Source organism: Aquarana catesbeiana, linkage group LG11 (assembly GCF_042186555.1).
Source record: "Aquarana catesbeiana isolate 2022-GZ linkage group LG11, ASM4218655v1, whole genome shotgun sequence".
Classification (NCBI taxonomy): domain Eukaryota; kingdom Metazoa; phylum Chordata; class Amphibia; order Anura; family Ranidae; genus Aquarana; species Aquarana catesbeiana.
Window position 1 is genome coordinate 82,209,115 of NC_133334.1, and position 18,203 is coordinate 82,227,317.

The 18,203-nt window shown below is 41.1% G+C and overlaps 1 protein-coding gene across 4 annotated transcripts in view; it reads left to right on the forward strand.

Annotated features, from left to right (window-relative positions):
- The window catches only part of RAB3IL1 (RAB3A interacting protein like 1), an 82,199-nt gene extending 65,669 nt beyond the window's left edge, over positions 1 to 16,530 (forward strand). For all 4 annotated transcript variants that reach the window (XM_073604610.1, XM_073604611.1, XM_073604612.1 and 1 more), the window contains one exon: positions 138 to 16,530. In XM_073604610.1, the coding sequence (XP_073460711.1) occupies positions 138 to 220 (83 nt within the window). In that variant the 3' untranslated portion in view covers positions 221 to 16,530. The remainder of the gene's footprint in view (positions 1 to 137) is intronic.
- The last annotated feature ends 1,673 nt before the right edge of the window (positions 16,531 to 18,203 follow it).

Here is an 18,203-nt window from a genome sequence, read left to right on the forward strand (position 1 = left end):
CAGCATTATGGTTGCCCTTAAAGGGTCAATTATATCTTTAAAACAATATAAATGTATCTACTCTTTACCATATTAAACAATTGCCTCTGCATGCTATTATTACTATTACAGACTGTATCTTCTCTGTTACCCCACAGCTGAGCTTATATTCTGGGAGATCATGAGACTTCGCCGAGAGATGTCAGTGGCAAAACTTGGCTTCTACGTCATTGAATCTTAGCGATTTCAGTGCAAGGACAACATAAATGACCAATACACAGATATACTATTTTGCTGCTGTGGGATCCAATGATAACTGAGAAGCATGTGAGTGCTTGTGAAAACACACCCAAGATTACACAGATTCTGTGTGTGAACAGTTCATTCATAAATGGTACTCCACCAATGGTGTTAAAATGAGCACACAGAGATTTATACATTAGGGATTGTTTACAAAGGTCAAGAGCGGCTAAACACCAGCATGGATAAAGCACACATAATGAGATTTTTAAGGTCTTGAGAAACACAATAGCAATTGTATAATGGCCACATACACTAGCAGATACGGCCATTGTACGACTGGATTTTTTTACGTTGGAACGCTGGTCTTTTGGATTTTAACTGATGGGAATCATGTGGAGATGGTAAATGTGCCATAGTCAACACAACCATATTTTTATTTTTTAAAGGGAACCTATGATTACAGAAATATGTGGACTGTTATTCTGACCTGTTTTGAAACATAGGGAAACCAGGGTTGTCATCCTTCTCATTACATAGTCACTGTCCTGAAAGAAGCACTCAGGAACTCAGAATTTTCAGATTTTACTTCCTAAACGCTGGGATCAAGTCAGTGATTTCCTATTTATTATAACCAGAATAAATATGGCCCTGCCTGCCCCTGAAAAAAAAAAATCAGCAATGGCCGCTTACATATTTTGAACTTCACAGATTCACTTTAACCCCTTCCCACTGTCCGCCTCCCTAAAAGCCATGAGGCGGGGGGCGGGCATTCGGGTCATGTGACCGCTATGATTGCCTGTCACATTGCTCACATGATCAGAAAGGGCCCGATCACTAGTATGTACTAGGAGTTTTCTGGTACCGGCAGGCTGTTTTAACAGGGCCGTATATGTGCGGCCGCTTGGCGTTAAGGTCCACTCGCTAATCGGCCGCATATATGTATGTGGCCTGCGTCAAGGGGTTAAGGCATGCAATTATGTTTATTGGCTATAGAAGTTTAAACAGGATTTACAGAAAAACAGGACATTCCTTGTTTGTTTGGGACCATTTATATAGTAAGGTGACCAGATTTACCAAACACAATCTGGGAACACCCTACTGAACATGCCCACTTTTATTTGGGGGGGATATGGGCCAAACAGGGGTTGGGGTTATTAGCAGCATGCGAAGAGTGCCACACCAAATGTTGGGTGTGGACAAATTGTAGACAAACAGTGGAAGGGACGTAAAGGGCTATGACCTGTAAACACCCGGGCCTACTTTGCTCTGGATCAAGAGTGCCGACCCAGGTGTGTACTGCAGGTTACTGTCACAAGCAAGGGCAAGGCAGCAGAGCTATATCTTCACCTCCCGCACCTTGTAATATCGATATGCGACATCATCAATATCCCCAGACACAGCCGGGAGCAGACACGTACCTTCCCTCCCTCCAGCTCCAGGCCAATGACAGAAATATTGCTAAGATGGATTACACAACAGCCCCCTAAAATAAGGGACTGTCCCTGGAAACTGGAGACGTCTGGTCATTGTATCATATAGCAATCATAAGGGAGTCCACCTCCCAGTTTTCTGGGGAAAAGACTCTAAAGTACAATTTTTGTTTCCAAAATCTGGTATTGTAGAATAGCTGTACAGGTGTGTTCTGTGGTCAGACAGCTGTTATCAGAGTACTGTATGCAGTAATTGTGTAGCTGTATCCCTAGTATTGATTAAAAAGGAGCTTTAAATCATGGAGGGCATGCTATGATACTGCATAGAGGAGCCCCAATCAGACATCTCATTTCTATCTCTCTTGGAATCCATCTTTAAGGTGTTTAAAAAGCAAAAAACACTTTTTTTTTAGGTTTTACTTTCAGTTTATTTGAAGCTGTCTGTGTCCTGTTAGAGAGACCTTCATTCACTTTTTGTGTTATGTCGCGTACACACGACCGGACTTTTTGGCATCAATGGTCCGACGGAACAAATTCATAGGACAATTCGATCGTGTGCGGGCTTCATCGGACCTTTTCTGTCTAAAAATCTGACGGAGTTTCAAATCCTTCCGACGGACTCAAGTCCTATCGAAAAATCCGTTCTGTATGCTAGTCCGACAGACCAAAAACGACACAAGGGCAGCTATTGGCTACTGGCTATGAACTTCCCTATTCTAGTCTGGTCATACATCATCACGTTCGAAAGGATCAGACTTTGGTGTGATCGTGTGTAGGCAAGTCCGTTTAGTTGGAACTCCGTCGCAACTCCGTCGAAAAGTCCTTCGGCGTTTCAGTCCGACGAAAAGTCCGCTTGTGTGTATGCGGCATTAGAGTTCCTCTCTGTCAACGGGATGTGAGGAGCAATCTCTCCAAATTGAGGGGTGTTACCCTGTAAGATAATTGTCACCTGAACAGGTGTCTCCATTGTAGGATTTACCCTCACCTCTTGCTGTGGTGATAACTCCTAAAATTGTCTTTTTTCTTCTTTCTGTCACAGTTACAATAGTCAGAATGACAAATAGAGGGGTAAATCTCTCCAGCTAGGACAAAGATGGCATTAAGAACTTCACAAAGGTTCCATCCCTCTCCCACTCTATCCAAAACGAAAAACAAATCTTATCTTTACATACACTTTCATTTTGTTGTCTGATTAAATGCGAAGACAATTGTGTGTCATTTTCCGGTTGAAAAAATGTGGTAGTCTTAAACACCAACTTTAGTCACAAGCTGTTTTTTTTTATACTCTTTGGATTGAGCGTGGAAAGGTTAGAACCTCTGGCGAGATTTAATGCTCTACAAAAAGTAGGAAAGTCTGTTTATTGACTTATTGATGTGTTTTGGGGGTTAAAGGAGACCCACTTCATCAGGACTTCAAACTTCCGGGAGATGGGAATACTCGGAATATAGAGTATCTTGAAGAGATAACTTTAAAAGGTTGTGGGGTCATTCCTGTAGCTGGTTTGACAGATGTAATAGCTGCATTTGTCCCCACTGGGGACATTAGCATTGCCAATGTCACATCCAGGGACATAAAAAAATCTCCATTGTAGGGACACAGCCAGCAGAAAAAACTCAACGGAGGTTCTAACCCTTCTCCACTGTATAACAAAAAACAGTTTGGGCTGGTATTGGACTTTAATGCATCGTTCTTTGTCTTTATAGCAGTATCACATTGTAAAGATGGTTCAACATAATGTTTCTGATGGAGATAACCGAAATCCAAAAATGTAGTGGACTTCAATTTATGTCAAGCCTCAGAGCTCCATGGGGCTTTACTGATAGCATGTTGCCACAGCATCCAATTGGAATTCATCTTTAGTGTATTATATACAGTAGAGTGGCAGCTGATCTTCAATGGATTGCTGTGTTTTATTGCACATTCCTGTTTGTTGCATGTTATTAGATAAAGCTCTACAATATACCTGGATATAACTAAATCCACATCAGTACTATAACATATCTGATGTGTACAACCTGATGAGGTGCTTATAAGACATAGTAATTGGATTAATTGTTTCCATTTTTTTCATAAATGTCTTGGATTCATGCTGGAGCTTGCATGTATTCTATTCCAAATATAACTGGGATTTATTCACGTAAGTCATTCTAGTAATGTAATTCCTTTGATTACTGTTGGCATGGCATTTTAGAGATTTTCATGCTCATTGTTCCAGTACTGTTAATGCTGAAGTTTAGCAAAAATAAATAAATACCTACAGCTTTAGTCAAATCACTTACCTGTAATGAAGTACTGTATGTCCCCCATTGTTCAGGCAGATGAATCCTGTTGAAACCTTCACTGCACGCATGCCTGTCCTCTTCCTGTCTCTGTACTTCTGCAATGGTTAACAGCTTTGGGTCTGCAGGAAGAACAGCAATACAGATGGTCCAATGGGGAAAGGCCCCTTCCTTTTTCCTTCATTGATTACACTTCCTGTAACACAATCTGTGAATGGAGGAGAGCCTGGTCAATCTCATGATTCTCTCCCCCATTCGCTCATCAAGTTACAATGAAAGAATTGTTCACAATGGAGGAGGAAGAAGGAGGGGCACCATTGGACCATCTGTACTGCTGTTCTGCCTGAAGACCCGAAGCTGCTAACCATTGCAGGCTGGAAATTCAGAGACAGGAAGAGGACAGGACATCACCGCAGTGAAAGTTCCTCCAGAATCCAGCAGCCTGTACAACGTGAGATGTACTTCATTACAGGTAAGTGATCTGACTAAAGCTGTATTGATTTTTTTCTTTTTTTTTTAGCTAAACGCCAGCTTTGAGGAGAACCTGTTAGTTGGATGCTTAATAGCCAGGGGATAACTGGGAACCTTTAGCTTGGAGGCAAACAAAACCAACTAATCCTTTTATGATAGGGCGGGACCTCTGGGGGATAAAGAAAAAGTACCAAGTGCCATTGGCCATTGCCATTGGCCCACAGAGGTTGGTGGGCATTGTGAAAAGGTGGTGCTCCTAAAAGATGGGTCTTTATGTGGCATGCTTTCACATATTGTAGCATCAGCAGCTCAATGTCATCTGTCATATGTTATCTTACACTAGCCAGAGACTAGCACTAGTAGTTCCTGTATGCAAATATATTAGGGCAAAATGGATTCTACAGTATTTTTAGACATTGTTCACAAATCAAAGTATTCTTTAAACCAACTTACAGTTCCTTATATCAAGGGAGATACTGCATTTGGAGTTTTTTCCGAAAAATAGTTATATAAAAAGCCAGGGACTAACTCAGCCTATTGGGCTCCAGCAGTAACTAAAATATTTGTTGACCCCCTTAAAAAGACCACAATGTGTTAAAATGTTGTTCAGAAAAGCCCATACCTAGAAAGAAGAGGCTGCTTACCTCCCCTGTTGCCCATGCCACACAAAGATGGGAGACTGACACTTTTGGTCTCCATGGTCCCCTTGGCTCTCACTGGTCCCTTTCTCTGACAACATTGTCACTACCGGACCCTACAGTGACATGATGTCAGGCACATGTATCAAAATTTGAGCCTTTATGTTACTGTGTGGATCTTTCGTCTCTTATTTATGATATAGCAGAGAAAGCCCAAATCATAAAAAATCAGCTCAAAATCATGATGCAGTGGTTTCCCACTTCTAAGCTTGTATGTGTTGTGTTGCCATTAACAATAGTTGCTGTAAATTGTGAGTACCGTACCTTGATTTTAATTACAATTGAGTTCTTCCTTGTCTAGTGTCTTGGAGCACAGCTTTGTCGAGTGTCTTGGAGAACAGCCAGTGGGGTCTCTATATTTGTCAGTAACCCTATGATCACATGTGCTTAGGTAGTGGTAAGTCCAATTATTTTCTCTATATACAGAGCTCCCACTGTGCACTATTGCAGACAAAAGGGTACTGGTGCCTTTTAGCTCCTCCATAGAGAATCTTGTGACCTCTCCAAGAGACCCCACACTTCTAGATTGTATCACAACTGCTAGGCCAGATTCATATCTGTGCATTGTAGTAACATGCTGCAAAATGCACATTTTGCTGAGCATTTTTGCAATGTTTGGTAAGCTACAGAGTGTGTTGCATTGCACTGCATTTCATTTTGATTTGTGCCCCAACACACATCTCCAATGCACAATGCACATGATTTTTAGTATACACATGAATGTAAATCATTTGCTGGTCCGTTAAAACCTGGGTAGTTATGTGTTGATAGTCCGACTTAACACACAACATAACTCACTTTGATGTGCATGTTCAGCACACTGCAGCAGTGTAATCTGGCCATAATAGGTAGCTAGACAGAAAAACTCTTTTATGTCGCCTCTCATACCCTGCTGCTCTAGAAACAGGCTCAGAGTGCCTTTGGGTGAATATGTCACTGTGAGCATTTTAAATGAAGGAAATATATATATATATATATATATATATATATATGGAAAAGTGTGACTTCTTTACTGCTAGAATAATCAGTAGCAATTGTGCAATCAGTGTGTAGCTGTGCAGCAAATATGTGATTTTTTTGCACATTAAACTGTATATGAGTATTCTGCTGATTTCAAGTAAGTAAGCCTTATCCGTTTTTGCAGCTCAATGCACCCTGAAGGTGAGCTATTATCTATACAGAGCTGCACCAGATTTAGCACACTGCAGTTTTAGTAAATCCCCCCCCCCCCCACTGTATGTATATGGACCCCAGTATGACTCACCAGGATGCTCAAAGTAGATTCAAACTCGAAATAGATACATTTGATAACATGGTTGTATTATAAAGTACTGTTTTCACCTTTTTTTTTTTATGGATACCCCTTTAGCCAGTTTCAGCCTCTTGTCTACATGCAGTTACTCCACCTGCATATCATTGTCCTTGACTGGCTTCCTGGTGGTGACAACTGTGGACCATGCCTGCTCCATTTGCATTGGCATGGATGTTTGTAGTCACCACCAAGAGCACATGTGGGAAAGTGACAACACAAGAGCACATTTTGGAGCCAGTCGCCACCCTTTAAAGGAAAAGTCCACACTAAAATCGCTACATCTACAGACATCCATGATATAAGCCTAACCTATCCAGCCCTGTAAAGAAGAAATCAGTATACATACCTTTTTTGAAGCCGATCCGGTCCCCAGCAGTGGAAGCTCTGCAGAGGACACAGCCGGAAACGGCTGTGAAATGAATGGGAAGTGACGTCGCCCATAGACTTACTATGGGGCTTCCGTTGTCAGCTGTGTCTTCTGCACCCGCCTCTGCAGCGAAGCCTCAGCTGACAGCCCAGCGTGGGATCAAAAAAGGTATGTATACTGATTTCTTCTTTACAGGTCTAGATAGGTTAGTGTAATGCCGCGTACACACGATCGGACTTTACGGCAGACTTTGTCCGGCGTACTTTTCGACGGACTTTACGACGGACTTTCCGAATGAAGAGGACTTACCTACACACAATCCACCAAAGTCCGACGGATTCATACGTGATGACGTACGACTGGACTAAAACAAGGAAGTTCATAGCCAGTAGCCAATAGCTGCCCTAGCGTCGGTTTTTGTCCGTCGGACTAGCATACAGACGAGCGGACTTTTCGACCAGACTCGAGTCCGTTGGACAGATTTGAAACATGTTTCAAATCTAAGTCCATCAAACTTTTGAGAAAACAAAGTACACTGGAGCCCACACACGATCGAATTGTCCGACGAAATCCAGTACGCCGGACCAAGTATGCCGTAAAGTCCGATCGTGTGTACGCGGCATTAGATCGTGGATGTCTGTAGATGTAGAGATTTTAGTGTTATGCCGCGTACACGCGATCGGAAATGCCGCCAGCAAAACTCCAATGAGAGCTTTTTGTCGGAAAATGCGATTGTGTGTATGCTCCATCGTTTTTTTGCTGGCGGAATTCTAGCCAGCAAAAGATTGATAGTAAGTTCTCTATTTTTAGGTCTGGAAAAGTTCCTATCCGAAAATGCGTTCGCCTGTATGCAATTCAGACGTGCAAAAAACCACGCATGCTCGGAAACAATTTGACGCATGCTCGGAAGCATTGAACTTCATTTTCTCGGCTTGTCATAGTGTTGTACGTCACCGTTGTACGTTGATGGTCGAAAGTTCAGAGAACTTTTGTGTGACCGTGTGTATGCAAGGCAAGCTTGAGTGGAATTCCATCAGAAAAAGCATCCAAGTTTTTTCTGACAGAAATTCCGATCGTGTGCACGGGGCATAAGAGTGCACTTATCCTTTAACAGGAGGTACTTGAACATGGACCTTATATCATACAATATTCAAAAAAGATTGAAATCACATAACCATGTTAAATTTAATTTTTTTTTTTTTAGTTTAGATCTTTAAAACATGTCTTGAGATACAAGAACAGAGACATCAGGTATTAAAAAATATTCCTATGAATTTAATTGAGAACACTAATAGATTATATGTACCACACTCCTGAGGCATTTAACTAATATGCAGTATGTATAACATTGTGCGTGAACGTTAAATGTGGACATCATGTACTGCATATGTATAAAAATGAAGATAATAGATTAGAGTCGCAAGCTTCATCTGATTTCAACAAATGACCTGCACTCCAATACATGGAGGAAACGTGCGCAGAGTGCACAGACCAATAGCAGCCAATCAACAAAAATATTTTATTGTTCAGGCTATAGCTGATGAAGGGCAAACTTTCATTGGTTACTGCACTTTACTTGATTGTTATACGTATCAAACTCTGCTAAGCCAAGTGATAACTGCATGAATATATAAAGCTGGCGATAAACCAGTAGATTTTCAAACAAACGTTTGTACAAAAAATCATACATTTGATAATGCCATCAGAGACCTGATGAACGTTGTTTGAAACTACTTTAAAATTCTGTTTATTTTTAACATTTGATTTTGGTATGAATGGAATTTCCTGAATGAAAACCACATTCACTGTTAGAAATATGTTCGTTTGAGAAATATTTTCTTTCTTGGTCCTTCCAATTTTCTAATCATGAGGGTCAAAATGAACATCCATTTTACTCTACAAAAATGTAACAAATGTTCACAAAATGAACATTTTTGAAGAACATTCTACTGATGTATGGCCAGCTTAGGGCCTCATGCACACAGTGGGGGAGATTTACTAAGACTGGAGCACTCAGAATCTGGTGCATCTGTGCATTGTAGCCAATCAGCTTCGAACTTCAGCTTGTTCATTTAAGCTTTGACAATTAGCTTAGGTTCACATTGGAGCGATTTGTCATGTGATTTGAGAGATCAACTCGCATGACAAATCGCAGCCTACTGGAGGCAATGGCACTGTCCTAATCAATGCGACACCGATTTTGCGGCACCGCACTTATTTGCAAAAGTCGTTTCTGTACTACTTTTGCCGATTTCAGGTGCAACTTCAATAGACATCTGTACATGAAGACACACATATGTCTATCAAGTAGCACCTGAAATCGCGCTGACCTTGCTACTTTGAAATGGCGCTATCTCAAGTAGTAGCGCCATTTCAAAGTAGCATCAATGTGAACCAGAGCTTAAAGCCTGGAAGCTGATTGGTGTCTATGCAGAGTTCCACCAGATTTTGCTCCGTGCAGTTTTTGTAAATAACCCCCAGTGTGTTTAAATTTCTTCTCTGAAATCTTTTTACTCAGGACAAGAAAATGCAGCGTAAAAAAGCACACGTAAAGCTGTGTATTGCAAAGGCATTAAGGAGTGTCAAACATTTGAGCATTTATGGATTCCATTGGCCAGAATATTAATTTATTCTTTATTGGAATGAATTAATGCTCAAGCGCTAAACGCATCTAGCATGTCAGGCATTTTTTTCTGCTCCTCTCCTGAACACGCTTTTGATGTTTTTTTTGTGTGTGCATAGACACATACCCTGTTTCCCCCAAAATAAGACCTAGCGTGATTGTCGGTGATGGCTGCAATCTAAGCGCTTCCCCCCAAATAAGCCCTACCCTGAAAATAAGACCTACAAGGACTTTAACTAGGGCTTATTTGGGAGGTAGGGCTTATATTGCAGCCATCACCGACAATCACGCTAGGTCTTATTTTCAAGGAAACAAGGTAGGATAACATAGAGGTGCGTTCACAGGCTAAAAAAAAAAAAATGTCCATCGCCTGTAAAAGAGTCATTTTTTTTAAGCCCAGCGTGCATGAAGCCTCAGGTAGGCCTCATAGGGACATGGTAGGTGGAAGATAAAGCTTTGTTAATATAGACGATAAGCTGCATACCGTCTGCACCCCAATCTTTTACACCAGCTTTGTACCATTCACTGTGAATTCCCAAAGCAAGTTATTTTTGCATAGGTCTTCCTGCAAATGTGCAGTTCACCAGCACCTATACATCCTATAATATTGTAGCTTTAAAAGGAATTAGGGAGCTTTCACAATGATCTGAAGCACTTCTCCCGCAGGAAGGGTGTAGTGCAGTGTACCTGCGGTTTTTGTGTTGGTTAGCTGCACTTTGCCATAGACTTCTATTATGTCCCGGGGTTCTGGTGCACCAGATCAGTATTAAAGGGGCCTTACTGTAAACTCTTTATAGTGAATAGCTGTTATAGTTTAGGTGTGGTTTGTCTAATTTTACTGGAACCTGGAGCAGCACTGATCCTCTGCAGCAGCATCTGCTTTTTAAACAATATATAGTATTTTTGCTATTAGAACCCTCTGTCTGTCTTTACCCCAGTATGCAAATATAACTGGCAGAAGAATAGCCCACTACTGCCTGCTAGCAGGGAGTCGCTGACAAATAGGATACAAATGTTCACTTTTAATTTACCCCTAAAACTCTTTTTAGGCTTGCTTCCCACCATGCAGGTGTGACATAGCGTGCCTACGGTTCCCTCATGTCATTTGTAGGACAATCCATTCATTTCAAGGGGAACATGGGAGTGCACCGCTCCAAAGTAATCACCTCTCCTAAGAACAGCTGTCTCCGCAATCAGGCAGGGTGCTGGCTCTGTTTGTAACAGAGATAACTAACTGCACAGCTGCTGACGCGTTTCACACCAGATATGTCTGGTGAGCACCCTATCTGGTGTGAAATGCGTCAGTAGCTGTGCAGTTAGTCTGTATTGCCCTGTGATGCTTTTATATCCATTTTTAAATAAAGGTAAACTTTTTTGGAGTGCGGCTATCCAGCATTCTATTTCTTCCATTCATTTCAAGGAGTTGCCCTATGTGCGAGAAACGCACAAAAGAAGTCCCAGATCCCTTTGCACTGTACCAACTGTTAGATGTGATGTCTGGATACATTTTCTTTCTAGGCTTTCTTTCTTTTTTTTGCATCTGGTGATCCAGCCAGTAAACCTGTTGTTTTTAAAAGAGAAGTTCAGAATTTGAAACAATAAAAAATAAATATGTCTACTCACCTAGGTGGATGTAGCATCAATCTGATGCTGCATCTGTCCCCCACCAGCTCTGCAGTGAGAACTGAGTGATCAAACACTGTTGATCGCTCAGTTCTCCCCCTCCACTCTGAGCAGAGAGACGTGATGGTCAGTCAGCAGCTCTCTGCTCTCCCCTCCAGCGCTCACTGGAGCACTGGGCTGTGAAGGGGGCGGGAGGGGCTGGCTCAGCCTCTCTGTGGATTGCTGAGAGGCTGAGCCAGGTACCATTCCAAGCTTCTGGGCAGATAACAACCATATGGTCAGGAACTTTCCAGAGCCAGGACCAGCTAAGTGATGTCAGACAACAGCAGATTTTAGCTGCTGTCGGCTGGAAACGGGTCATAGAAGGGCAGAACAAACTGCACTCTTGTGATCCATAGGAGATGTACAGCCAAAAAAAGCTTTGGCCATAATTCTCCTTCAAAAAAATAAGCTCTCTTCCAGATGTATCAGTTTACAGTGATTGAACAAAGTCTTTAACACTGGCAGGAGTGCTTACAATGATTAGCTTTTATTTATTTATGTAAAACCTGTATTCCAAAGGGAAAATAAACCGTTTGTTGTAACTGATTACAAAGTGTGATCTGAAGTTTGGCTTCAATTTGTTAGTGTATATAAATCTGCTAGTATATTTAACACTCCACTCCCCCCAGACACACAATGCTGCTGTCCCGCCTGTGCTCCTTCATCCAGAGTGGTGGCATTCTAATACAGAAGGTGTATTACTGGTCAAATCACCTGGTGAAAACAGAGGGGGGAAAAAACCTAAAAACCATCACATCCAATGCCGCGTACACATGACCGGACTTTCCGGCACAAAAGGTCCGATGGAATCATTCCGTCGGACATTCCGATCGTGTGTGGGCTTCATCGGACTTTTTCTTTCTAAAATTCTGATGGACCTAGAAATAGAACATGTTTCAAATCTTTGTGACGGAATCAGTTCCTATCGGGAAAACCGCTCGCCTGTATGCTAGTCCGACGGATCAAAAACGACGCAAGGGCAGCTATTGGCTACTGGCTATTGAACTTCCTTTTTCTAGTCCCGTCATACGTCATCGCGTTCTAAACGATCGGACTTTGGTGTGATCGTGTGTAGGCAAGTCCGTTTCAGTGGAACTCCATCGGCACTCCATCGGAAAGACCATCGGAGTCTATTCTGAGGGAAAGTCCGGTCGTGTGTACGCGGCATAAGGATTGGTAAGCTGCAGTATATTACATTTTTGGTTTGGGGTTTAATATGGCTTTAAACGTTTTATTCAAGTGGAAAATATAAATTTCACATGATGCAATATTTATTTTTATAAATTGAACACACAATGCAAAAATTCCCCGAGATTAAATAATGATTGTGGATTTATGTGTTTGGGTTTTATTTAAAAGAATAGTGCAGAATAGCAATGAGGTGTATACAGTAGAGGACCCATAGTAACCCATTATATATTAGCTTGTCTTCCTGCATGTGTCATCCAGTCATTGCCTTAATGGTTGCTGTTAGAGGCAGTAACTGCTCTTTGATAGTAAATAGGCCTTTATGGATTCCTTTTAGACCATATTGACATATTATTACCAATTGCATACAGTATCAGATCACACATTTTGATGTTTAGATTTTGTGTGTTAATTGTCAATTCATATGTAAATCATATGAAACAATGAAACATTATTCAGTTTGAATGTGTCTATTCTGTCCTCCAACATGGGTTCATAGCTCTAACATTGGTATATTGGTGATGCTGGCTTCCGGTCTGTAATAGGTATATACACAATCCAGGCATTGATTTGTAGAAAATTGAATCAAGCTCAGATATTACTATTTCAATGGCTATTACTCTATCACTCCTACGTCTTTCTATATGTTACACGTTATTGCTTGGTTAGCCAAAGACAGACAGGTCTTGTAACTTGTAAGAGATTTCCTAAAAATCACCCAGCATCCGCCATTGGTGCACCTGCTACTCCTGTGCAATATTCTTTTCAGTATGCACACAGTAATAAGATTGTGGTCTTTTCTTTGGGAAATAGATTTGATAAATCACAATAGATTTTGTAGAATGCTGGACAAACCTTTGCCATGGTCAGCTGCAGCATCACTGATGATATACCTTATTGCTCCTAGCAATATTCAGATCAGCCATGTCATTTGCAAGAGCTGAGTAGTATATGGTCAATCTTATGCATGAATGATAAGTAGATACGTCATGTATAAAGCCTCATACACACGATCGGACTTTGTACAAACTTTCCCGTGGATTTTTGTACAGAGGGCGCCGGCCGTAAACTAATTAAGCATACACACGGCAGGACTTTTTCAGCCAACTTTCAACACATCATGTGGTTTTTCAGCTCTTTACCGCCACCCTTTGGTCAACTTCTGTATTGTTGTCTGATCTTTTGCATTGGTTCTGAGCATGCATGTTTGTACTTTGGACTAAAGTCCTATGGACTTATGTACACACGATAGGATTTTGCACCATAGGACTTTTGTTGCCGGAAAGGTTGTCTGTTTGCACAGCCAACATTTGTCCGATGAAAATCGAAAAAGTTTGTCCGATGGAGTGTACACACGGTAGGATGTTGCCTTAAAACAGCTAATTTGCATGTTTGTTGTCAAAAAGTCCTATCGTGTGTATGGGCCTTAATTTTAATACTTTAAGTGGTATTAAACCCAAAAACAAAAATGTAATATACAGCTGTGGCCAAAAGTTTTGAGAATGAAACAAATATTAATTTTCACAAAGTCTGCTGCTTCAGTGTTTTTAGATCTTTTTGTCAGACGTTACTATGGTATGCGGAAATATAATTACAAGCATTTCATAAGCGTTAAAGGCTTTTATTGACAATTACATTAAGTTTATGCAAAGAGTCAATATTTGCGGTGTTGACCCTTCTTTTCCAAGACCTCTGCAATGCGCCCTGGCATGCTGTCAATCAATCTCTGGGCCACATCCTGATTGATGGCAGCCCATTCTTGCATAATCAATGCTTGGAGTTTGTCAGAATGTGTGGGGTTTTTTGTTCACTCGCCTCTTGAGGATTGACCACAAGTTCTCAATGGGATTAAGGTCTGGGGAGTTTCCAGGCCATGGAACCACAATTTTGATGTTTTGTTCCCCAAGCCACTTAGTTATCCTTTTTGCCTTATGGCAAGGTGCTCCATCATGTTGGAAAAGGCATTGTTCATCACCAAAGTGTTCTTGGATGGTTGGGAGAAGTTGCTCTCGGAGGATGTTTTTGTACTATTCTTTATTCATGGCTTAGGCAAAATTGCAAGTGATCCCACTCCCTTGGCTGAGAAGCAACCCCACACATGGATGGTCTCAGGATGTTTTACTGTTGGCATGACACAGGACTGATGGTAGCGCTCAACTTTTTTTCTCCAGACAAGGTTTTTTCCGGATGCCCCAAACAATCGGAAAGGGGATGCATCAGAGAAAATGACTTTACTCCAGTCCTCAGCAGTCCAATCTCTGTACCTTTTGCATAATATCAGTCTGTCTCTGATGTTTTTCCTGGAGAGAAGTGGCTTCTTTGCTGCCCTTCTTGACACCAGGCCATCCTCCAAAAGTCTTTGCCTCACTGTGCATGCAGATGCACTCACACCTGCCTGCTGCCATTCCTGAGGAAGCTCTGCACTGGTGGTGCCCCAATCCTGCAGCTAAATGACCTGTAGGAGACAAGCCTGGCGCTTGCTGGACTTTCTTGGGCGCCTTGAAGCCTTCTTGACAAATGCAGCGGAAATGTTTTTTTTATGGGATTAAGTTAATTTTCATGGCAAAGAGGGACTTTGCAATTCATTGCAATTCATCTGATCACTCTTCATAACATTCTGGAGTATATGCAAATGGCCATCATAAAAACTGAGACAGCAAATTCTTAGATGTGTCAGCTGCATTCATTTTCATCTTTTAGGATTTTATTCCTTTATTATCATCTGGTGATCCAGCCAGTAAGTCTGTTATTTTTCGGCTTACTTTAACATACAAAGTTGCCCAGCAAAAGTGTAATTTAGAGGGTTTAGAGAAACCTTTTACCACTGACAAGGGTGCTTACAATGATCAGCTTTTATTCATTCATGTAAAATCTTTAGCCCAAAAGGAAAAATTGCTGCTGCAACTGCTTATAAAGTGTTAGCTGGAGTTCAGTTTCAATGTGTTAGTCAAGTTCATCTAAATTTGCTAGTGCATCTAACACTACTGCCCCCCCAGACTGACAATGCTGCTGTCCAAGGATGTCTCCATTCCTCCTCTATAAAATGGAGACACTCTAATGCCCCGTACACACGGTTGGATTTTCCGACGGAAAATGTTCGATGGGAGCTTGTTGTCGGAAATTCCGACCGTGTGTAGGCTCCATCGGACATTTTCCATCTGAATTTACGACACACAAAATTTGAGATCTGGATCTCAAATTTCCCGACAACAAAATCTGTTGTTGTAAATTCGGATCGTGTGTACACAATTCCGACGCACAAAGTTCCACGCATGCTCGGAATCAAGCAGAAGAGCCGCACTGGTTATTGAACTTCATTTTTCTCGGCTCGTCGTACGTGTTGTACGTCACCGCGTTCTTGACGTTCGGAATTTCCAACAAGATTTGTGTGACCGTGTGTATGCAAGACAAGTTTGAGCCAACATCCGTCTGAAAAAATCCATGGATTTTGTTGTCAGAATGTCCGATCGCGTGTACGGGGCATAAGACAGGAAGTGTGTTACTGGCCGGATCAAAATGAAAATTAATGGGAAAAAAAAGCCTAAAAAAAGAAAACTAATACAGCCATCACATGTAAGGATTAATAAGCTGAAATATATTCCATTTTTGTTTTGGGGTTCAATATCACTTTGATCCTTGTGTGTATATCTGACAAAAGCAGAATCTCATCTCTTGTGTGTTTGGCTTTGGACCTTTTTCTATGCTCTTCCTCCAGGGAAAGTGATGAAGATGAACGGGACTACAGGGGTAGATATAGCTGGGTAGGTGTAGCAGATTGTATTGAGGTGGAAGTGCTGGAGTGCTGAAGAAAAGAACTTTTCATTAAAAACTGATATGGATCCAGCCATTCAGCTCTGTGCAACGTTTTGGGCCATGTATGAAACCTTAGAATTAAAATTGCAAAGCTTTCCGCCATATTCTAAGCAAATAGCTTTTCTGTAAATCACTAATTTAACCATGCATTCATCATGCATTCCAGTTGAGGGATATTTGCTGGCACAAATCACATTCCCTTTAAAATCGCTATGTAGCATTGTAATAAGCACAACCTTCTCATTCAAGAGGATGACATATCCAGTGTTCTTCCATTACACTGTAACATCAGTAAGTGTTATACTTGTATAAGTGTTAAACATTGCGTTATTAAATAATGTATAATGCTGCGGGCTAGCCTTATGGTGAAGTATTCATTTACCAGTATTATGCAACATGTAGTTATGAAGTACATAAGTATGTATTGATCTCTGAAATCATATTAAAATGATTTCTTTGTAAAAACAACTTGTCAGTGTTTTTTTTTCTTCTTCTTTTTTTTTTTAATAAAGCAAATTTACAACTTTGTGTTATAACAACAAATTGCAATAAATAAATGAATCCAATCTGAATTCTCTAGGATAATGTCAATAGTTTAGAATTAATAATACTCAGCAGGTGACTGTGCACAGTTGTAATCAGTAGATGCTTCTCTGCAGTTCATGAACATAATGCAATACAATCATTGTCCACGAGGTGTCACTCGTATACAAATGTCATAACCTAACATGCAATCCGCAAAGCTGAGTAGCAAAGTGAAGTGTGCCTGATCAAAGACCTCCATGGCAGGATCATCAGTAATATTTTAATGAAGGCTGCAGATTTAGAAAAAAATGTCTGTAATTAAGATTTTATGATATTTTATTGATTAGATTTAGCTCTACTTTAAGTAAGAATGTGGGGTAATTCAAAATTTGTGAGCAGGAAAGCTTTTTATTGCAGAAGAGACATGTTTTGTCTCATCTGCAAATTCTGCAATAAACAATTCTTACAGTCCTCCTCACAAGCTGCTTACATTGCACACTGAGCTGCGTGTGTATATAAGTGTACAATTCCAGCATCTGCTGAGATGAATTAATGCCTGTGTGCATGTGCAGGGGTAATGTCATCCCGGCCTGGCCAGTCAAGATGGCCAAGGATCTTACACATGGCAGAAGCAAGTGAAAAGATGTTGGTTCTAGCGAGGGAGCTTACAGACGTTGCACTTTCGTTTGTATGTAAACGTTTTTAATTTGCATTCATTCTTATTTTTAGTGCCAACTCAAAAAAAAAGACTGTACCAGATTTATGATTTTAGTGCCTTTGTAAAAGGGACAACTCACAGTATTAAATTTCGTAACCCAAAAAACTGTAGTTAAAAATGTTAGTTTTCTCTAATTTTTTAACTTCTTTGTTCCCGTCCTGTGTTTTTTTGTTGTTTTTTGCATTTCATAAATAAACCATTTAGAGCCCATTCACACAGGGACAACTTGTCAGGCGACCTAGTCGCCTGACAAGTCGCCTCCCGTTCTGTACAATGGAACCGTTCTAATCGGAGCGACGCAAGTCGCTCCGACTTAGAAAAAGGTTCCTGTACGACTTAGGGGGCGACTTGGGGCGACTTGCATAGACTTCTATACAGAAGTCGTTTTGCAAGTTGCCGCGGAAGTCGTTTGCAGGTCGCCTCGCTGAGGCGACCTGCAAGTCGTGTTGCCCCTGTGTGAATGGGGTCTTAAACTTGTGTTTGTCTTTCCTATGCACAAGTTTATAACATACTGTATGTTATATTCCCATTCCCATTTCCATATTTGCTGTATGTTATATTCCAAACTTTCTTTTTTCATACTATGCGTTGTAGCATATACCCTAACATATATACCCTAGCATTATCTATAGCCCTCCTCAGACAGGCGGCTGGTGGGTTTTTTTGGGGTGGGGGCAGCAAATAATTCACCCACAGACCCCCCCCAGTCGGCCAGGACTTTTCCAGAGCCTCTCCTATCCTCTGCAACTCTCTACCTCAATCTGTCCGGCTATCTCCTTACTCTGGCTGCCTTTAGGCAATCCCTAAAAACTCATCTCTTCAAGGAAGCTTATCACGCCTCCAGCTAATATTTATTCACTTTCATCAAATCATCCCCCACAGTTATAACCT